Source organism: Phocoena sinus, chromosome 18, assembly GCF_008692025.1.
Source record: "Phocoena sinus isolate mPhoSin1 chromosome 18, mPhoSin1.pri, whole genome shotgun sequence".
Lineage (NCBI taxonomy): Eukaryota > Metazoa > Chordata > Mammalia > Artiodactyla > Phocoenidae > Phocoena > Phocoena sinus.
In genome coordinates this window covers 70092993-70116610 of record NC_045780.1, presented here as the reverse complement: position 1 = coordinate 70116610, position 23618 = coordinate 70092993, and the positions used below count along the sequence as shown (strand labels likewise).

Sequence of the window (23618 nt, the reverse complement as noted above, 5' to 3'; positions counted from 1 at the left end):
GTGCACGTGTGTGTGCTTTCATGTACAGAACTACACAACCTCCCACATAGCAGACACAAATTCTTACTCTCCCCTTAAGCGGATGCCAACGATCCCTTCCCAAAACACGCTAGTCTGAGACCGTCTCAGCTGCTCACGGCTGGGCTCACTTTTGATCTGAAGTTAGCCAGCATCATCAGCTAGCTCACCAGCCCTCATCTCTGCTTCCAGACACGGCTGACTATTGGGATAGAGGGGATGACGGGGCCGGGGGCCACCATGAAACAGACCAACCTGTAGTGTTAACGAGGTGGCTCAGGGCTCCAAGAGCTGCAACAGGAAGTCACAACTCACAAGTATTTTCCAAGTCTCTGCATATATCGCTTTTGCGATCGTCTCACTGACTGAAACAAATCACATGGCTAAGTTCAGAATGAGAGTGGGATGGGAGAGCACTGCCAGGGCTGTGGACGCAGAGGTGGGTTCAATTTCAGGCAATTTCAGGCTCTGCCGCATAGGCTAAAGGGAATTCAAACATCACTGGCTTAGTATTACCATCAGTCCTTAGCCGCATTTCTCTTCCACCAGGCATGTTTTTCTTCTTGTTAAAATCTAGTTCACATAGTAGAGTCAGGAGTTTTGAAAAATATTAACAGCAGTCATAGATATTTGTGGGCAATTTATGATTTAACATCTAGGCTTACTCTAACAGAGTGATAGACTCACGGCAGCCAAGAGACGGAAGTGTCTTACCAAAGCCCCTCTTCCTTCTTCCTACAATTTGACTTCTGCGTGTGTGTGGGATTCTCTTCCCCAACTTACTGTCCAGGAAAGAAGCAAACCAGTCAGGGCATGACAGTGGGCGTGGTTTTCACTGGTACCATAGATGGTCAGTACCTTTGTGGGGAGTCACTTGTGGATTTCCTTCTGCCCTATGGTTCTCCAAGGACATGCAGCAGGCAGAAAGAAAAAGCAGAGTTTTTAAGGATATCTAATGGTTCTGTTTTCAGTATTGCTATAAAGATATTTCCTGTTTCACAGAAATTCTTTATATCAGACAGAAGTATTTTGTGTATTGATAGTAGGAGTAACAAATACCCGGATGTCTTCTAAATAAGGGAAGGGAAATGGGAGATTTATTTTAGGTTTTGTGCCCTTGGTCTTTTACATTATGTTCTTGTTCCTACGCTCATGGCTCATATGCAAGACGGTTTCTGAGAATTTCATCTTGTAATTGCATTGTTCTCCAAATATGTTTATTTTGAAATCTAATTAAAATACAACTTTCTGAATGCTCAACATCATTAATCATTAGAGAAATGCAAATCAAAACTACAATGAGATATCATCTCACACCAGTCAGAATGGCCATCATCAAAAAATCTAAAAACAATAAATGCTGGAGAGGGTGTGGAGAAAAGGGAACACTCTTGCACTGCTGGTGGGAATGTGAATTGGTATAGCCACTATGGAGAACAGTATGGCTCCTTAAAAAACTACAAATAGAACTACCGTATGACCCAGCAATCCCACTACTGGGCATATACCCTGAGAAAACCGTAATTCAAAAAGAGTCATGTACCAAAATGTTCATTGCAGCTCTATTTACAATAGCTCAGAGATGGAAACAACCTAAGTGTCCATCATCGGATGAATGGATAAAGAAGATGTGGCACATATATACAATGGAATATTACTCAGCCATGAAAAGAAATGAAATGGAGCTATTTGTAATGAGGTGGATGGACCTAGAGTCTGTCACACAGACTGAAGTAAGTCAGAAAGAGAAAGACAAATACCGTATGCTAACACATATATATGGAATTTAAGAAAAAAAATGTCATGAAGAACGTAGGGGTAAGACAGGAATAAAGATACAGACCTACTAGAGAATGGACTTGAGGATATGGGGAGGGGGAAGGGTAAGCTGTGACAGCGAGAGAGTGGCATGGACATATATACACTACCAAACGTAAAATAGATAGCTAGTGGGAAGCAGCCACATAGCACAGGGAGATCAGCTCGGTGCTTTGTGACCCTAGAGGGGTGGCATAGGGAGGGTGGGAGGGAGGGAGACGCAAGAGAGAAGAGATATGGGAACATATGTATATGTATAACTGATTCACTTTGTTATAAAGCAGAAACTAACACACCACTGTAAAGCAATTATACTCCAATAAAGATGTAAAAAAAAAAAAAGCACAACTTTCTGTACATGGCTGATACAGTGTCCAGTGCTTGAAATTTGTTTACCACGGTAGGGTATTTTATTCACTCAAGCAGCGATTTAAAGAAAGATTTGAGTTCTGAGCTGTACTGTTTATTATCCAAATTTATCCTTATTGTGGCCTCTTAAGCCACAATTTTGATTTGTTAGATGTTTGCATGCAGAGTCTTCAGAATCTATAAGGCACTATTTTATAGGAAAAATTACTGAACAAATTAATAGGAAGAACTCCTGTGAAGTACTTAAGCATTCATACCACTAAAAATGAGACACCTTAAGACCTTTTTGAAAATCTACAAATTTTCCTGGTCCCTCTCAAGATCACTTGTATCTTCCACTTGATTTCTCCTCTTATACATTCGTACCTTCCCCATAAACAACTGACTGTGTCTCTACCTTTAAATACCTTTTCAAATACAGCAATAATAATAAGAGTTTTGGAGTGTAAGATGCCTGCTATGGCATCTATACTATTTAGACTCTATCCTGTTTAGACTCTGTACTAAATAGTCTCATTTATATTCATGTTCCAGCCTAGAGATGTAGATGTTATTACACCCATTTCCCATATGAGAAAACTAAGTCACAGAGAAGTTAAATCGGGTACAGAGTCAAGATTTGAACCCAGCTCAGGCTGCCTTCAAAATTGACATTCTTTTACACCACGGCGATCTTAGACCCTTCAGTGAGGAACAGGTCATCTTCAGCTTTCAAATATAGGGTTCCCAAACTTACACCCTCTGTTAAATCACAGAGTCAGCTGCATTTTGACTGCCTGATAGGAGGCAGGTGAGCATTTGCTTTGGACTCAAAACAAATGAGACTACTTTCTAAGTCTGTGAACTTGGAAATCGATTCATCCTTCCCTGATTCTCCATAGATGAGGGGATAACAAATGCACCTTTTTCACACGGTTGTTGAGGATTAAATGAAATTTTTACACCAGCGTGTGATATGCTTGGAATGAGGCTTGGCACAAACCAAGCCCTCATATATGAGCTCTTATTTTGATAATACATTTTGTCGACGTCGATTTGAATTGAGGAAGGATCCCTATCCAGGTTTGGCATAGACTTCTGTCTTTGAGAGCATTCCTTTCACCGTAGAACTCAGAACTAATATGAAGAAAGGTGACCTTTCGTGTTCTTTTTTTTTTTTTCGGTGGAACCCTTTGATCGGGTAGAATTTTGTAGCACTGGGCAGATATCTGCAGTCCTGTTTCATAGGAGACGATTTGAGCGGGTGTATGTCAAAATCACCAACAGTGCTTGCTTTAGTTTCCTATTGCTACTGTGAAAGATTTCCACAAACTCAGTGATTTCAAACAACACAAATTCATTATTTATGGTTCTATAGGTCAGAAGTCCAAAATGGGTTTTGCTGGGCTAAGATCAATGTATTAGTAAGGCTGTATTACTTCTGAAGATTTTAGGGAAGAAACTGTTGCTTTGCCTTTTCCAGATTCTAGAGGCCACCCGCATTCCTAGACTTTATGAAAGAGTTTGTGCTGGTATCTTCATAATCCTCTCCAAATGGTTGAAAAACCAACACATACTTTTGTCTCATGAAGCCAAACTGGTTTAATTGATTTTATTATTATCTTTTACATCTTTATTGGAGTATAATTGCTTTACAATGGTGTGTCAGTTTCTGTTTTTATAACAAGGTGAATCAGTTATACATATACATATGTTACCATATCTCTTCCCTCTTGCGTCTCCCTCCCTCCCACCCTCACTATCCCACCCCTCTAGATGGTCACAAAGCACCGAGCTGATCTCCCTGTGCGATGTGGCTGCTTCCCACTAGCTATCTACCTTACGTTTGGTAGTGTATATATGTCCATGCCTCTCTCTCCCTTTGTCACAACTTACCCTTCCCCCTCCCCATATCCTCAAGTCCATTCTTTAGTAGGTCTGTGTCTTTATTCCTGTCTTACCCCTACGTTCTTCATGACATTTTTTCCCCCTTAAATTCCATATATATGTGTTAGCATACGGTATTTGTCTTTCTCTTTCTGACTTCAGTCTGTATGACAGATTCTAGGTCTATCCACCTCATTACAAATAGCTCGATTTCGTTTCTTTTCATGGCTGAGTAATATTCCATTGTATATATATGTGCCACATCTTCTTTATCCGTTCATCTGATGATGGACACTTAGGTTGTTTCCATCTCCGGGCTATTGTAAATAGAGCTGCAATGAACATTTTGGTACATGACTCTTTTTGAATTATGGTTTTCTCAGGGTATATGCCCAGTAGTGGCATTGCTGGGTCATACGGTAGTTCTATTTGTAGTTTTTTAAAGAACCTTCATACTGTTCTCCACAGTGGCTGTATCAATTTACATTCCCACCAACAGTGCAAGAGGGTTCCCTTTTCGCCACACCCTCTCCAGCATTTATTGTTTTTAGATTTTTTGATGATGGCCATTCTCACTGGTGTGAGATGATATCTCATTGTAGTTTTGATTTGCATTTCTCTAATGATTAATGATGTTGAGCATTCTCTCATGTGTTTGTTGGCAGTCTGTATATTTTCTTTGGAGAAATGTCTATTTAGGTCTTCTGCCCATTTTTGGATTGGGTTCTTAGTTTTTTTGTTATTAAGCTGCATGAGCTCCTTATAAATTTTGGAGATTAATCCTTTGTCATTTCCTTCATTTGTAAATATTTTCTCCCATTCTGAGGGTTGTCTTTTCGTCTGGTTTATGGATTCCTTTGCTGTGCAAAAAGCTTTGAAGTTTCATTAGGTCAAATTTGTTTATTTTTGTTTTTATTTCCATTTCTCTAGGAGGTGGGTCAAAAAGGATCTTGCTGTGATTTATGTCATAGAGTGTCCTGCCTATGTTTTCCTCTAAGAGTTTGATAGTTTCTGGCCTTACATTTAGGTCTTTAATCCATTTTGAGCTTATTTTTGTGTATGGTGTTAGGGAGTGATCTAATCTCATATTTTTACATGTAGCTGTCCAGTTTTCCCAGCACCACTTATTGAAGAGGTTATCCTGTCTCCACTGTGCATTCCTGCTCCTTTATCAAAGATAAGGTGACCATATGTGCGTGGGTTTATCTCTGGGCTTTCTATCCTGTTCCATTGATCTATCTTTCTGTTTTTGTGCCAGTACCATACTGTCTTGATTACTGTAGCTTTGTAGTATAGTCTGAAGGCAGGGAGCCTGATTCCTCCAGCTCCGTTTTTCATTCTCAAGATTGCTTTGGCTATTCGGGGTCTTTTGTGTTTCCATACGAATTGTGAAATTTTTTGTTCTAGTTCTGTGAAAAATGCCAGTGGTAGTTTGATAGGGATTGCATTGAATCTGTAGATTGCTTTGGGTAGTAGAATCATTTTCACAATGTTGATTCTTCCAATCCAAGAACATGGTATATCTGTCCATCTATTTGTATCATCTTTAATTTCTTTCATCAGTGTCTTATAATTTTCTGCATACAGGTCTTTTGTCTCCTTAGGTAGGTTTATTCCTAGATATTTTATTCTTTTTGTTGCAATGGTAAATGGGAGTGTTTTCTTGATTTCACTTTCAGATTTTTCATCCTTAGTGTGTAGGAATGCCAGAGATTTCTGTGCATTAATTTTGTATCCTGCTACTTTACCCAATTCATTGATTAGCTCTAGTAGTTTTCTGGTAGCATCTTTAGGATTCTCTATGTATAGTATCATGTCATCTGCAAACAGTGACAGCTTTACTTCTTTTCTGATTTGGATTCCTTTTATTTCCTTTTCTTCTCTGATTGCTGTGGCTAAAACTTCCAAAACTATGTTGAATAAAATTGGTGACAGTGGGCAACCTTGTCTTGTTCCTGATCTTAGTGGAAATACTTTCAATTTTTCACCATTGAGGACAATGTTAGCTGTGGGTTTGTCATATGTGGCCTTTATTATGTTGAGGAAAGTTCCCTCTATGCCTCCTTTCTGCAGGCTTTTTATCATAAATGGGTGTTGAATTTTGTCGAAAGCTTTTTCTGCATCTATTGAGATGATCATATGGTTTTTCTCCTTCAGTTTGTTAATATGGCTTATCACATTGATTGATTTGCGTATATTGAAGAATCCTTGCATTCCTGGAATAAACCCCACTTGATCATGGTGTATGATCCTTTTAATGTGCTTTTGGATTCTGTTTGCTAGTATTTTGTTGAGGATTTTTGCATCTATGTCCATCAGTGATATTGGCCTGTAGTTTTCTTTCTTTGTGACATCCTTGTCTGGTTTTGGTATCAAGGTGATGGTGGCCTCTTAGAATGAGTTTGGGAATGTTCCTCACTCTGCTATGTTTTGGAAGAGTTTGAGAAGGATAGGTGTTAGCTCTTCTCTAAATGTTTGATAGAATTGGCCTGTGAAGCCATCTGGTTCCGGGCTTTTGTTTGTTGGAAGATTTTTAATCACAGTTTCAATTTCAGTGCTTGTGATTGGTGTGTTCATATTTTCTGTTTCTTCCTGATTCAGTCTTGGCAGGTTGTGCATTTCTAAGAATTTGTCCATTTCTTCCAGGTTGTCCATTTTATTGGCATAGAGTTGCTTGTAGTAATCTCTCATGATCTTTTGTATTTCTGCAGAGTCAGTTGTTACTTCTCCTTTTTCATTTCTAATTCTATTGATTTGAGTCTTCTCCCTTTTTTTCTTGATGAGTCTGGCTAGTGGTTTATCAATATTGTTTATCGTCTCAAAGAACCAGCTTTTAGTTTTATTGACCTTTGCTATCGTTTCCTTCATTTCTTTTTCATTTATTTCTGATCTGATTTTTATGATTTCTTTTCTTCTGCTAACTTTGGTGTTTTTTCATTCTTCTTTCTCTAATTGCTTTAGGTGCAAGGTTAGGTTGTTTATTTAAGATGTTTCCTGTTTCTTAAGGTAGAATTGTATTGTTGTAAACTTCCCTCTTAGAACTGCTTTTGCTGCATCCCATAGATTTTGGGTCGTCGTGTCTCCATTGTCATTTGTTTCTAGGTATTTTTTGATTTCCTCTTTGATTTCTTCAGTGAGTACTTCGTTATTAGGTAGTGTATTGTTTAGCCTCCATGTCTTTGTAATTTTTACAGATCTTTTCCTGTAATTGATATCTAGTCTCATGGTGTTGTGGTCGGAAAAGATACTTGATACGATTTCAATTTTCTTAAATTTACCAAGGCTTGATTTGTGGCCCAAGATATGATCTATCCTGGAGAATGTTCCATGAGCATTTGAGAAAAATGTGTATTCTGTTGTTTTTGGATGGAATGTCCTATAAATATCAGTTAAGTCCATCTTGTTTAATGTATCATTTAAAGCTTGTGTTTCCGTATTTATTTTCATTTTGGATGATCTGTCCATTGTTGAAAGTGGGGTGTTAAAGTCCCCTACAATGAATGTGTTACTGTCGATTTCCCCTTTTATGGCTGTTAGTATTTGCCTTATGTATTAAGGTGCTCCTATGTTGGGTGCATAAATATTTACAATTGTTCTATCTTCTTCTTGGATCGATCCCTTGATCATTATGTAGTGTCCTTCTTTGTCTCTTCTAATATTCTTTAAAGTCTATTTTGTCTGATATGAGAATTGCTACTTCAGCTTTCTTTTGGTTTCCATTTACATGAAATATCTTTTTCCATCCCCTTACTTTCAGTCTGTATGTGTCTCTAGGTATGAAGTGGGTCTTTTGTAGACAGCAAATATATGGGTCTTGTTTTTGTATCTGTTCAGCTAATCTGTGTCTTTTGGTGGGAGCATTTAGTCCATTTACATTTAAGGTAATTATCGATATGTATGTTCCTATTCCCATATTCTTAATTGTTTTGGGTTCGTTATTGTAGGTCTTTTCCTTCTCTTGTGTTTCTTGCCTAGAGAAGTTCCTTTAGCAGTTGTTGTAAAGATGGTTTGGTGGTGCTGAACTCTCTCAGCTTTTGCTTGTCTGTAAAGGTTTTAATTTCTCCATCAAATCTGAATGAGATCCTTGCTGGGTAGAGTAATCTTGGTTGCAGGTTTTTCTCCTTCATCACTTTAAATATGTCCCGCCAGTCCCTTCTGGCTTGCAGAGTTTCTGCTGAAAGACCAGCTGTTAACCTTACGGGGATTCCCTTGTGTGTTATTTGTTGTTTTTCCCTTGCTGCTTTTAATATGTTTTCTTTGCATTTAATTTTTGACAGTTTGATTAATATGTGTCTTGGCGTATTTCTCCTTGGATTCATCCTGTATGAGACTCTCTGTGCTTCCTGGACTTGATTAACTATTTCCTTTCCCATATTAGGGACGTTTTCAACTATAATCTCTTCAAATATTTTCTCAGTCCCTTTCTTTTTCTCATCTTCTTCTGGAACCCCTATAATTCGAATGTTGGTGCATTTAATGTTGTCCCAGAAGTCTCTGAGACTGTCCTCAGTTCTTTTCATTCTTTTTTCTTTATTCTGCTCTGCAGTAGTTATTCCACTATTTTATCTTCCAGGTCACTTATCCGTTCTTCTGCCTCAGTTATTCTGCTACTGATCCCATCTAGAGTATTTTTAATTTCATTTATTGTGTTGTTCACCATTGCTTGTTTCATCTTTAATTCTTCTAGGTCCTTGTTAAATGTTTCTTGCATTTTCCCTATTCTATTTCCAAAATTTTGGATCATCTTTACTATCATTATTCTGAATTCTTTTTCAGGTAGACTGCCTATTTCCTCTTCATTTGTTAGGTCTGGTGGGTTTTTATCTTGCTCCTTCATCTGCTGTGTGTTTTTCTGTCTTCTCATTTTGCTTATCTTACTGTGTTTGGGGTCTCCTTTTTGCAGGCTGCAGGTTCGTAGTTCCCATTGTTTTTGGTGTCTGTCCCCAGTGGCTAAGGTTGGTTCCGTGGGTTGTGTAGGCTTCCTGGTGGAGGGGACTAGTGCCTGTGTTCTGGTGGATGAGGCTGGATCTTGTCTCTCTGGTGGGCAGGTCCACGTCTGGTGGTGTGTTTTGGGGTGTCTGTGGACTTATTATGATTTTAGGCAGCCTCTCTGCTAATGGGTGGGGTTGTGTTCCTGTTTTGCTAGTTGTTTGGCATAGGGTGTCCAGCACTGTAGCTTGCTGGTCGTTGAGTGAAGCTGGGTGCTGGTGTTGAGATGGAGATCTCTGGGAGATTTTCGCCATTTGATATTATGTGGAGCTGGGAGGTCTCTTGTGGACCAGTGTCCTGAAGTTGGCTCTCCCACCTCAGAGGCACAGCACTGACTCCTGGCTGCAACACCAAGAGCCTTTCATCCACACGGCTCAGAATAAAAGGGAGAAAAATTAGAAAGAAAGAATTAGTAGAAGTAGAAAGAAAGAAAGAAAGAAGGGAGGGAGGGAGGGAGGAAGGAAGGAAGGAGGGAAGGAAGGAAAAAAAGAAAGAAGATAAAGTAAAATAAAATAAAGTAAGATAAAATATAATAAAAATTTTAAAATAAAAAATAATTATTAAGAAAAAAATTTAAAAAATAAAACAAAAAAACGGACAGATAGAACCCTAGGACAAATGGTGGAAGCAAAGCTATACAGACAAAATCTCACACAGAAGCATACACATACACACTCACAAAAAGAGGAAGTGGGGAAAAAAAATCATAAATCTTGCTCTCAAAGTCCACTTCCTCAATTTGGGATAATTCGTTGTCTATTCATGTATTCCACAGATGCAGGTACATCAAGTTGATTGTGGAGCTTTAATCCACTGCTTCTGATGCTGCTGGGAGAGATTTCCCTTTCTCTTCTTTGTTCGCACAGCTCCCGGGGGCTCAGCTTTGGATTTGGCCCCGCCTCTGTGTGTAGGTTGCTGGAGGGTGTCTGTTCTTTGCTCAGACAGGACGGGGTTAAAGGAGCCGCTGATTCGGTGTCTCTGGCTCCCTCAGGCCGGGGTGGGGGGGAGGGAGGGGCACGGAGTGCGGGGCGGGCCTGCGGCGGCAGAGGCCGGCGTGACGTTGCACCAGTCTGAGGCGTGCCGTGCGTTCGCCCGGGGGAGTTGTCGCTGGATCCCGGGACCCTGGCAGTGGCGGGCTGCACAGGCTCCCCGGAAGCGGGGTGTGAAGAGTGACCTGTGCTTGCACACAGGCTTCTTGGTGGCGGCGGTAGCAGCCTTAGCATCTCACGCCCGTCTCTGGGGTCCGCGCTGTTAGCCGCGGCTCACGCTTGTCTCTGGAGCTCCTTTAAGCAGCGCTCTCAATCCCCTCTCCTCGCGCACCAGGAAACAAAGAGGTAAGAAAAAGTCTCTTGCCTCTTCGGCAGGTCCAGACTTTTCCCCGGACGTCCTCCCCGTTAGCCGTGGCGCACTAAACCCCTGCAGGCTGTGTTCACGCCACCAACCCCAGTTCTCTCCCTGCTCTCCGACCGAAGCCTGAGCCTCAACTCCCAGCCCCGCCCGCTCCGGCGGGGGAGCAGACAAGCCTCTCGGGCTGGTGAGTGCTGGTCGGCACCGGTCCTCTGTGTGGGAATCTCTCCGCTTTGCCTTCCTCACCCCTGTTGCTGTGCTCTCCTCCGCGGCTCCGAAGCTTCCCCCCTCCGCCACCCGCAGTCTCCGCCCGTGAAGGGGCTTCCTAGTGTGTGGAAATCTTTCCTCGTTCACGGCTCCCTCCCACTGGTGCAGGTACCGTCCCTATCCTTTTGTCTCTGTTTATTCTTTTTTCTTTTGCCTTACCCAGGTACGTGTGGGGGGGGGGGCGTTCTTGCCTTTTGGGAGGTCTGAGGTCTTCTGCCAGCGTTCAGTAGGTGTTCTGTAGGAGTTGTTGCACGTGTAGATGTATTTCTGGTGTATCTGTGGGGAGGAAGGTGATCTCCGCGTCTTACTCTTCCGCCATCTTCCCGGAAGCTCCCCGGTTTAATTGATTTTTGATTTTGGAGTTGAGGCACTGGGAGGTGGGCATCCATTTTTGTGATGATGTTTCTTAATATAGAGACATAATATGCCAGCCAGTATTTGTTATATGTTTTAGTCAGTGATTACAAGCTTTTAGAATCATAAAATTGTGCATGCGTAAAACATTTTATAGGTCACCCAATTTAACCTGCTACTTAGGAGTTTCCTCTACAACAGAGCTTCTCAAACTTTACTATCCACATTAATCACAGCTAAAGATGCAGATTCTGATTCAGTAGGTCTCTGCATTTCTAACACACTCCCAGGAAGCTGCTGGTCCAGGGACCACACTTTGCATAACAAGGCTTCTGAGCATTCCTGACATTGCTGCCTTGGGGATGATTCTGCTGTAGTCTCTTCTTCATATTTTGATAATTCCAACTGTCACATACAGAAATCAGTAGGTCTTGGATCAAAGCCAAACTCAAAACATGTGCAAACTTTTTCTGATGGTTTAAAAATATAAATCAAAATGACATTGCAGGGCTTCCCTGGTGGCACAGTGGTTGAGAGTCCACCTGACGATGCAGCGGACACGGGTTCGTGCCCCGGTCCGGGAAGATCCCACATGCCGCGGAGCGGCTAGTCCCTTGAGCCATGGCCGCTGAGCCTGCGCGTCCGGAGCCTGTGCTCCTTGACGGGAGAGGCCACAACAGTGAGAGGCTCGCATACCGGAAAAAAAAAAAAAAGACATTGCAATTGAAGGGAATTTTTGAAAAGCTAATGTGTAGGCAGGATCTGAAGAGTCTTATATTAAATATATCTATAAATATATAGATATATATACATATATAAATATATATACACACACATACATATATGTATGTGTACGTTTATCTATATAGCCTACATCCATATTAAATCATACAATTGTGAAAATCTCAAGTTATATAATATTTTGTGGCACTTACAACTTTAACATTTTCCTTTACATTAATTTTTATAGCAAAATGAAAACTCGCGGGGTATAAATTTGGACTGTCCTATGGATGTAAGCGTGACTCTGAGTGTAATGTTGCCAGCCGTTCTGCACTAAGGAAGTCTGTAGCCAAGTTCAAACGTTGGTTGCATTGGATTGAGTTGAAGTGGTCTATGTAGCTAGCTCTATCTTTAAAGCTAAAGTTACTGGTTTTATTATTTAAATTTGGCTACTGCACATACTGATTACCTTAATTCTTATTTAATATTTGAAAGTTATTACTTTGGAGAAAGTCAGCCGAGCAATGGTGATTATAGCATATCAAAATCCATTGTAAGTGATTACTTTAATGACTCTGTACCAACAGGGATACGTAGACATTCAGACAAAAAATAATCTAATTATAATGACAGCACCAAAGTGAAGCTGTGACAGTTACAAAACCAATTTAAAAGTTTTTTGACAGCCATGGCTAAAAGCTTTGTTTGGACCTTTCAGTAATAACAGTTTACTTAAGACATAAATCCACAGCTAAGGAAAATAGAAAGTTGTGGCTTTTCTGTCATGCAGATGAAATGGAAATCAGTTGAAATGTTTTTAATAGAACATTATATTGAAAAGAGTATAGAAAAGGAATAATAGTTATGGAATTTAACTCTCACAATGCAAGAAAGACTAAATAAAAATTCTGTGAGGATAGAAACTTGGCCACTGATCTGCTTATCTACTTTATGAAGGTCAGTAGTTCCTGCAAGCAAATTGATGTGCATTTAAATATGTTGATTGACAGTTCTGGAACTTGATTTTGTATTACCCATAAAATAAAGTCAAGGGCAAATAAATGGATGTAAGAATGCATCAGTAGCCATGGTGACACACAACCTTACTAGATATCTGCTTTTCCAATGGCTCTGACATCTCTCACATTATTAGACTTTATTACTTTTATTTATCTCACTTGGCTCTGGACTCAAATATACAACATAATTAATTCTTTGACTTAGTACAATTTATTTCTCATTCCTGAACAGAAAAATACCTCATGCACAGAACTGCATTTTTTTTACTGCAAATCTTAATAGAACATTTATAATATGCAAGTGCTGATGTAAGAGCTTACAGATATTTACTTGTTTATGATAACAACTTTTAGAGTAGCCAGTTTTGTCTCCATTTTACTGATGGGAAAACTGAGGCACAGAGAGGTTTAAGTATCTTGCTCAGGGCCAGAGTTCGTATGTGGTAGAGTTTTAGCTCCACGCACTTTGGCTCAGAGCCCGTGCTGTTGCTGACTGCAGGGTCATGAAGCCATATGAATGTGCATATGTGGATGCAGAGAGCCAGTGGTGGACTCAGAGGCATCCTTTGCCTCTTTTTCTGTTCTTAAGTTCTGCTTTAGTTATGTTCTTTCAGTTGCAAAGACTGAAGGAGTCTCAGGTCGAGATCAAATGGTGTCCGTAAGTACTAAGAACAGGCGAGACCCTGCTACATGGTGGCACCGGTCCCTGGGCAGTTGGCGCCAAGGGATGTGATTCAGTGGTTTGTTATGTGGTCAGCCTCTCTCTCCTCCTTCTGCCCAGGGCCTTCAGCTTCTACTCTGTCCTTTTATATACTTCCTACCCCATAGTGGGCAGGGGCTACCAGAATGGACTTAAACAGACATGGGTACGGAGCCTGGCTCTGCTGTATACTTGCTGTGTGGCCTTGGACAAATGACTTAATCTTTCAGAACTCACTGGAAGAAGTGAGTAATATATCCCACTGTGTATATGGTGGAGATGAAAAGAAATGAAATAAATAACATACTTATAGTATTCAATACATGGTAGCTATTATAAGAGTCATTTTTTTGGAATGCCTAATTATTTCACCTCAGTGTAGGCAGCAGACTTGGACCAGACTTGGGTCCAAATTGTGGTTCCATCTTCAACACGTGTGTGTCAGACAGGAAGTTATTTAACTTCTCTGAGCCTCAGTTTCCTTCTCTATAAAGTTAGAGTAACTTCCTAGGGCCGTTATGACATTAAATAAGTTAATTTATGTAAAGCACCTACAACAGCTCCAGGCACATAATAATTATAAATATAGACATTAGCTATTATTAGTTGTAGTATAATTTTCAATAACATATTTATGCAAAGGGTACAAAGTTCCAATATATAAGATAAATAAATTCTGAAGGTCTACTATACAGCATAAGTGCCTGTAGTTAGCAATACTCTATTGTATATTTAAAATTTGCTAAGAGGATAGATCCTACGTTGTGTTCTTACCACTAATAATAATAATAATGGAGTTGAAAGGAAGCTTTGGGAGGTGACAGATATGTATATGGCCTTGATGATGGTGATGCTTTCATGGGTGTATTTTTACCCCCAAGCTCCTTGAATTGTATACATTCAATATGTACCACTTTTTTTAAAGTCAACCATACCTCAATAAAGTGGTTTAAAACATAGAGAGTAAATTATTAAAAATAGTAATTTAAAGAAATAAATAATTTACAGAGGCAATAAATTTAAAAATAAATAGATCTTAGGTTTCTCCCACTTTTCTGCTTTTATGATTATCTCTAAAATGCTTTCCTCAGCAGTAGCTCTTTCTCTTAACAGAATAAAGCAATACTTGTTATGTGGTATCAGCTTTCCAAAAATAATTTCTGCATAGAGTCAGTAGTAAGGATAAAAGCTTCCTAACTAATCAGTGAAAATTAAGATACAGGCTGTATACAAGTTCAATGAAATGTATTTTCAGCTTTTAACCAAAAGTCTCTGAAACTCTCTCCCCAGTTATTTTTTAACTGCAGAAAAATGATTCCTTTGCTCACACTATGTAGTGACATTCATCAAGTTATCTTAGAAGGACTGTTCTGGACATGTGGTTGCCAAGGGGCAGGGGAGTGGGGGAGGGAAGGATTGGTAGTTTGGGATTAGCAGATGCAAACTATTATATAGAATGGATAAACAACAGGCCCTACTGTAGAGCACAGGGAACTATATTCAATATCCTGTGATAAGCCATAACGGAAAAGAATCTGAAAAGGAATGTGTCAATGTATGTATGTATAACTGAATCAGTTTGCTGTACAGCAGAAATTAACACAACATTGTAAATCAACTATACTTCAATAAAATAAATTATTTTAAAAAAAGACTGTTTTGCACAGCAGCATATCACAAAGATGTTGCAGACCAAGGCCTAAGCACATAATTTGTTGAATCACGGGTTTGTTTCTTTGTTAAGAGTCCATCTGTTTTGCCTCCTCAGCAAATGATGCGGTCATCCGTCTTCCACATGTTCATCCTGAGCATGGTGACTGTGGACGTGATAGTGGCTGCCAGCAACTATCACAAAGGAGAAACCTTCAGAAGGCAATACGACGAGTTCTATCTTGCGGAGGTAAGCAGCTCACGGGGTGCAGATCACTTTTCAAGGTACACGAAAACCTCGGCTAGTCATAGCACCTTTTTTCAATGTGAAAATTGCGGTTTGTTAATTACTTGACTCTGACCAAAGCTGATTCATTGTCTGCCTCAGAGGTGTTTCCCTTGGTCACCGAGTTGCCTGATTTGTTTCCTGTTGCCCTGGGCCTGAGTGATCTTTCCCACAGTGTGTCACATTGCCACGGTAACCTTGCCCCACGGTTACTCTGGCCATCTTGCTGTTTTCCTATCAACCTCTCATTTTCTCTCCTTTGTCATGTTGTGTTAGTCTGTTTCTTCCTAAGAGTACGCAAAGCACAGAATCAGAATATTATAAATGAGCAAGTCAGCTCAACAGGACCAGGGAGGGGGCTGGGGAGAAACTGAAGGATTTCTGTTCTAAAAATCTGAGGTGTTGCAACCTGCACTAAAGATGTCCAGTCAGGAACAGGTAGGTTTAGTGATTAAATTAGCATCATCCAGCACTCCGCATCCCATACCAGAGTTTTGTAATAGACTTCTTATTGCTGGGGTAACTTTGTTAATATTTGATTCTTAAATATTTTTTAATGATTTCCAGAGACCATTACTTTTTTTCATTGTAAAAAATTATTTCTAAAATATATCTTAGAATTCAGTGGTTATGTACTTATGTAAAAATTGACAGACAGCTCTTTCAAAACCCATTCATCATATAAGTGAGGAATGCATATCCAGCTGTGCTACACTTCAAGAAATCCAATATATGAAAAAGACAACTTAAAAAGCAGAAACATCGCAATGTGATTTTTAAAAAATATTTATTTATTTATTTTTGGCTGTGTTGGGTCTTTGTTTCTGTGCAAGGGCTTTCTCTAGTTGCGGCAAGCGGGGGCCACTCTTCGTTGCGGTGCGCGGGCCTCTCAGTATCGCGGCCTCTCTTGTTGCAGAGCACAGGCTCCAGACGTGCAGGCTCAGTAGTTGTGGCTCACGGGCCTAGTTGCTCCGCGATATGTGGGATCTTCCCAGACCAGGGCTCGAACCCGTGTCCCCTGCATTGGCAGGCAGATTCTCAACCACTGCGCCACCAGGGAAGCCCGCAATGTGATTATTTTTATTACAAAACCACTTTTCATGTACAAAATCAATTTGCCTTATAGTTGAGTTCCTTATATATGCAGAATTCTCCCAGTGCATTTAAAAATGGATTTGGTTAATAAAAAGTCAGTCCACCAACACATCAACTTTTCAGAAAAAGAATTGATAGTATACAGCTATTGAATATAGACATCTATGTGGGTGTCAAGAACCTTTTAAGGAGTCACTTATGAATTCCCCTCTTGTGGAGGTTTGTTTCCTGTAAGAAAATATCATTAGTATTAGACTTTCACTGTAGTAGAGTCTCTGTGATGTGACACTGCCTGATAGCTGTGTCGTATGTGGAGCTTACAGTTTAGCAACAATATAGACAGTGAACAATAACAACTTTTTATGCTGTGGAGAACAAATGACAGGGGCTCATGAAGAAATTATGTCCAGCCCAACACCTGAAAAATGGGTATAATTTTGCTGCAAATCCAGCACAGAAAGCATGGCTTGTCATTGAAAGCAGAGGGGAACATGGACCAAGAGTCATCCTTGCAGGTGAATTTCTAACACAGGGATGGGACTCGAAGGAATCCCAATCAAGTAATTTCCGTCTGTCCTGTGAAGTAGGAAGCAAGGTCTCATCCAGCCTGATGATGAGACAGTGAAGTGGGAAGCTTGTGGAGAAGAGAGATAGGACACGGGCCATGTGGAGAATGCAAAAAGCTAATGACTGATACATCGAATGCAGCACTGAAGGTTGAGACTACACATTTATAGTGATGCCAATTGAGACAGGCCTGTGACTTTTTTCGGCCTTTCATAAAAGGGAGAAAGGCAACATTCGGATTGATCCAACTCTAGAGCTTTTTCAGTCTAGTGGAGCTGAGAGACAAGGGATCAGGGAACATGGGTGGTTGGCAAAGGAGTTGAAATGATGACCCTGTGGTCTAGGTTGGATATGAAGAGGGAAAATAAGAGGAGAATGAAAGAGTAAAAATGAAGGATCAAGGGTCTCCAGTGGTCAAAGAACAGGTATAGTTAAAGGGATGGAGTAAGAGAGCTCGAAGGTAAGGTTGTGATCAGAGAGCGGGGTGCAGGATTTATATTTCAGAATAATTCTGGGTAACTAAATACAAAATCTAGGGTGTTCTATGGATGAGGGTGGCTCAGACGTAATGATGGAGTCAAGGCAAAGATGGCAGGGAACTATCGGGGTATGGTGTTGGCTAAATCTTCACAGTGACACACGTCATTGAGCGTTGAGGCCAGTTCTTCTGGAAGGGAGTGTAAGTGGCACGTGGGAGTGACTGACAGAGAAATGAACAGAGATCAATAGAGGGCCCTCTATCGAGGGCATGGGGAGAGTGTGGGAGAGGGGGTTTTCACCTGACAGAGTACATCTCAAAGGGGTGTAAAGCAATAATGGGTGAGGCATCTCTTCCTCATCCACACCTTGTCCTCCATGGGCCACACGGGGCATTGGAGCATGAGTGTCCTTTTCTGGACAGGGCAGTGGGGGTAGTCATGCATTTAGGACAGGACCGGTAGAGACAAGGATAGAAGAAGCAGACTCTGTGCTCAGAGATCAAGAGTGAAGAAGAAATTGTTTAACAGGGAATGAGAAACCCAAAGGTTAGTTAAAGGCTCTGGGTGGAATGAGGAGGGAAGAGAGGTGAGGTGGAAGAATTACACAGTAGTATTAGAACCAGAGGCAAAAAGGCTGATGACAGAAATGCCTAGAATAAAAACAGAAATGGCTACACATGATTGACCTTATGCCTGTCTCACTGGAAGGAGCAAATTATATTTGCTTCTGAGGGAGCTCTGGATATTTAGAGATTCCATTAACATTTCCTTTGTAGCCCAGTGTGCATACTCAGCCATACTAGATCAATCCTATACAGTAAATACATAAGCCATTCTGGGAACAGAAGAACAGAACAGAATCCTCCAGTAAATTTTACCTAATTTTTTCATAAACAAAATTGATCTCTTTCCTAATGTGTTTATGTGTGTTAGCTGATTTATGATCACGCTGTAAGAAATTCCAACAAAATTTTAAATATTTTAATATTGTAGAGTTCATTGATACTATTTAAGTGCATAGGTAGCGTCCAATGGTAGTTGAAAAATCCTTGTCATTGTTCTTTTTTGTATATAGTACTATTTTTTAATTTAAAAAATCAGAAAGAGGGACTTCCTTGGCTGTCCAGTGGTTAAGACTTCGCCTTCCAATGTAGGGGGTGCGAGTTTGATCCCTGGTCGGGGAGCTAAGGTCCCATATGCCTTAACAGCAAAAAATCCAAAACATAAAACAAAAGCAATATTGTAAGAAATTCAATAAAGACTTTAAAAATGGTCCACACACAAAAAAATTCTTTTAAAAAAAGATTATTAAAAAAAAAATCAGAAAGAGAGAATTGTATAGTAAAATCTGGCACATGTGTTTCTATTAATTGTTGCCCACTTCCCAAACCACTGAAAGTAAATTTGATTTTCATAAACAACGTAGTAGAGGTTTAGTTCACTTACAAAATGTATAGACATCACTTTATTCTTGAACTACTGAAGCATTCAGAATTTGTTCACATCTATTTATCGATTTGGGGTGTCTGAGTTTCCCAAAGCATGTTTGGTCTTTATTCAAATCACATTATCTCTTTTCTTTGTATCAGAAACTTGCACATGGTTTGTTTTAAATGAGTGTGGATAAGTCATTTTAATCACACTTAATTTTTTATGAAATACTCTCTCTTAAAAAAATTGGTAAAGATGGTTTGGGCTTAAGCCAGGAGTCAACAGACTTTTTCTTGAAGAGCCAGATAGTAAACATTTCAGGCTTTTCAGGCCATGTGCCCTCTGTTTCAACTACTCAACTCTACTGCTGTTGTGCAAAAAGTGAATGTGGCCTCAGAAGGGTTGTGTCCCAGTGAAATTTTATTTATGAAAATAAACATTGAGCTTGATCTTGGTTTAAGCTGTAGAAACACAGAGCATGCCAACTAACATCCCCATGGGTTAAATTCGAATATAGTAAGACTAACAACATAATAGCTACCATTTTTTTAGAGGTTTCATTATGTTGCCAAGCGCTTTAAAGGAATTCATTATCTCATTTAATCCTCAAAATGGCTGTAATAACAACAATTCAAGTTTATGGACTATAATGACATAGTGTTTAAGGTAATAGCATTATGTAATATTTTTAAATGTTTACCTTTAAAATAGATCACAAGAGGCCATGAGCTCTCAGAGAAGTAATTTCTTGAGTTCCCACATATTCCAGAATAAATTATTTTGAAAATCCAAAATAAACCACTCTACCCAATAGGAGTCAACGTGCAGTCTAAAAAATATCCTTTAAGCATAAATTAACCTGCTTAGCTTCTACTGTGAAGCTGGGGACTTGTTTAGTTACTTTGGATCAACTAACGTAAATTTAGAATTAGTTGAGAAACAGGGAAGACTATTCTTTGTTTTCTAGGCTCTACATAAACATAAAGAGGTAAAGAGTTACTTTCTTTTGTAAGAGTTTCATTTTGATCTAAGATAAGTCATTGTCATTAACATACATAAAATCACATGTTATAATGAACATAATTATATTTTACAATGTATAGTCTCTCATTTTCTTAATAAAGAATAAAACTTGAACAATACTGTCCTATTATTATATAAAAAATATAACTGTATATCTACTAGATTGTATGTTTAACAGAAGTTTATCAGCACAGCCTTAAACACAGAAGAGTCACAATTTTAACAAAATTCCTCTTTTAAGAAACTCATAAATTGGTGGGAGAGAGAGGAGAACAATGAAGTTATAACAGCATATCCCTGTTGCATTTCTGGTCGAGAGAGAGGTTTACTTCATTTAGAAACTCCAGGGTGTCTCTTTGGTTTCCTCTTTTTCTATGATTGTTCTGTGTTTTGAAACAGAAGGGCTTTCATAAGCATAGAATCATTTTGCCATCCTACAGGAAGTTATCTTTTCTAGCAAAGTGATTTCTGTGTTCCTCTGAAGACATTTGGCTTTATGATATTTGTTAAAATGAAATTAAGTGAAAGAGCCATTTATTTTAGTTCCAACAAAATGTGACAACCGTATTTCATCTCAATCACAAGAAATGACTGAATTATGAAAGTAACTTATCCTGCTCTACCAGCAGTCTTTCATATTGTGATTAAGTTTAATTTCATTTTCTGGGAAACTTTAATTAAATAAGTATCTTTTGGCTGTAGCTTTTTCATGAGTTCCTATAGGATTTGGGCAGTATCTTGCTGGGTGAAAAAATAACACAGTAATGACATTCTTGATTATTCAATGATCCATCTCCAAAGTTTGCTCTTTAACTGTCTAGAATATTGAAGTTACACTATAGACTAAGAGTAGGTGATTTACAGACACCTCTGGAATGATGCAGGTCATCATTTATTTGGGTGTTATTTAACCTGAATTTCATTTAGGAGAATAGTGTTGCCTGAATTGCATTTGTCCTGTTATCTTCTTCTGTGATAAATATGCATTCATTTTCTCATGAATATCCATTATGTTTCTCTGAAATTATGAAATAGAGTCTGCAACACAAATCTTGGATAATATATTTCAAATATCTTTGCACATATGGGCAGTATCTCTACTATTTTATCTTCTCAGACCTGCATAGTACAATCAGCTCATTTATAATTTGTCACCTATAAATGTTCATACATTATTCATTGAATTAAAAGGGCAGAACAATTTCCATTGTTCCATTTATATTAAGCATGTCATTTTCTGTTCAGTTATTTTTCTCCTGAGCTTCAGAAATTTGGCAATCTCTTGTTGTCTTACCTGCTAGCCTCACAAATCCAATTACAAGTTCTTTTGGAAAACAAGCATTTTAAACTAACTTCTTGCAATTTTCATTCTAAAAAAAAAAAAAATCTTTTCACAAGTTCTGTGCTTTCATCCTAAGAACAGATATAATAATGTTTCTTAGGACAGTAACTCCTTTAAATTTATTAATTTAACTTAATTTATTTAATTTTAATTAAATCTGCATTCCCTTATTGATAATTTCCTTGAGGACAAGAGGGCTTGTTATAGTAGATATTAAATGACATATGTATTATTATAAGATGAAAATTTGGAAAATAAATAATAAAATGTGGTGTTTAAAGAACTTATACAACCTGCATTCCTGAAAATATTAGTTAAACTTTGCCGTCGTGACATCAAACCTGATTTATCTGTACACCATAAATTCTCAACGGGAGGTGAAAACACCTCTAAGGGGATAAAAATTATTCTTGGGGAGGCAAAAAAACCTTATTCTTGCCATATATAAAGAAGAGATTGATATGTTTATATTTATAACATAACTGTGCTAATAAAATTCCATATGGTGTAGTGATTAGAAACTAAATATCTAAAAAGACTCCTTGGCCGGGGAGGTGGTTAAAAAAAAAAAAAAAAAGATTGCAAAACACTGACTTAGGAAAATTGTAAGAAGAAAGAAATATTTTGTTTTTTTCATGTATTGTTTTCAATTTTTTTCAAGTAATGTGACAAAAATCTTTATGAAAAGTTTATTATCCTCTTACAAATCTTGCCTTCACTCTTAAAAAGACAAGTTTCAACTTTAAGCACCCACTGATGGTGTAATATACTCTGAGGGCTCGAGACAGAGGGAAGGTCCCACTGTGACCTTTTCGATGTGGAGACTGAAGAGTTAGGGGCCAAGGTCATGGGTGCTCCCAGGCTAGGAATGACGAGGCTGCACTGCTGACTGCTAAGGATTTGCAGAGGACCTAGAGATTGTCATACTGAGTGAAATAAGTCAGACAGAGAAAGAGAAATATCATATGACATCACTTGGAAATATCATATTCCATCACAGTGGAATCTAAAAAAGTGGTACAAATGAACTTACAAAATAGAAATAGAGTCACAGATATAGAAAACAAACTTATGGTTGCCAAGGGGAAGGGGGGGAGGGATAAATTGGAAGATTGGGATTGATATATACACACTACTATATATAAAATAGGTAACTAATAAGGACCTACTGTATAGCACAGGGAACTCTACTCAATACTCTGTAATGACCTATATGGGAAAAGAATCGAAAAAGGAGTGGATATATGTCTATGTATAGCAGATTCACTTTGTCATACAGCAGAAACTAACACAACAATGTAAATCAACTCTACTCCAATAAAAATTAAAAAAAAAAAAAGGATTTGAAGATAACCTCTAGATTGGACACATTCTTAGGTGATGCTTCTGGGGAGCCCTTCCAGGTAACTGGGTTCTGCAGACAGCCCGCTAGCCTCCTTTTTATACGGCCAACAGCATGACAGTTGCAAGTTCCACCCTGTCCAGCAACTGTCAAGGTTGAGTTCCTTGAGGCAGGCTGGAGTCACCCATTGAAAAGAGGTTACTAAAAAAACCTCACTGCTTCTACCCTGATTCTTCCCAACTGTTGTCTTCTGCTAAATTGAAATCCTATGCTAAACCCTCTAACCTACACTAAAATAACTGACAACTTAATTTTCCTAAATCCTTTTTGTAATTCCTGACATAGTTCTCCCCCACTCCAGAATAACCCATAATTACAAGTAAGTTAGACATATTTTTATGCATAATATTTTTCCATGAAATTTCAGCACTTTGGGATTGATACTGGTTTTCAGAGAATGGGAACATTAGCTTGTTAACAATTAACAAACTATGTTAGAAAAAAAGGTATTTGCTCCCAGGAGAATTGGAATCAGGAATTCTAGTAGGAAAATCAGTGGGAATATGGGTATTTATACATAATCACATAATAATTTGCTAAATCACTTTTAGTGCCTTTTAGTGTCTTTGAAAAGCATATAAGTTTTCCCACCAGGCAAATAATAATGCAGATGGATCCAGCTGCCTATTTTATTATAAATTATGATCATTTAAACAGGTCATTCCATCTGTCTTTTGATAGCAAATGCAAAGTTAGTAAAGTGATTAATTGTATTTATATGTAATTAGACAATCTATTTGGATATATTTCAGGCATTTATTGGTAGTTCCCTGCTTTTAAAAAAAAAAAAGCCTACTTTGATATGGATTACATTCCTTCCTTTGGAGTGAAAGTCTAAAAATACAGGTGAGGGAGAAGTGGAGACGTGGGCAG

General features: G+C 38.8%; 1 protein-coding gene across 9 annotated transcripts in view; it reads left to right on the top strand.

Annotated features, from left to right (window-relative positions):
- The window catches only part of NALCN (sodium leak channel, non-selective), a 294176-nt gene that overhangs the window by 107929 nt on the left and 162629 nt on the right, over positions 1-23618 (top strand). For all 9 annotated transcript variants that reach the window (XR_004346630.1, XR_004346629.1, XR_004346631.1 and 6 more), the window contains one exon: positions 15239-15370. Coding sequence is in view for 5 of the 9 variants with exons in the window: in XM_032610834.1 (XP_032466725.1) it covers positions 15239-15370 (132 nt within the window). In the remaining 4 variants the exon portion in view is untranslated. The remainder of the gene's footprint in view (positions 1-15238; positions 15371-23618) is intronic.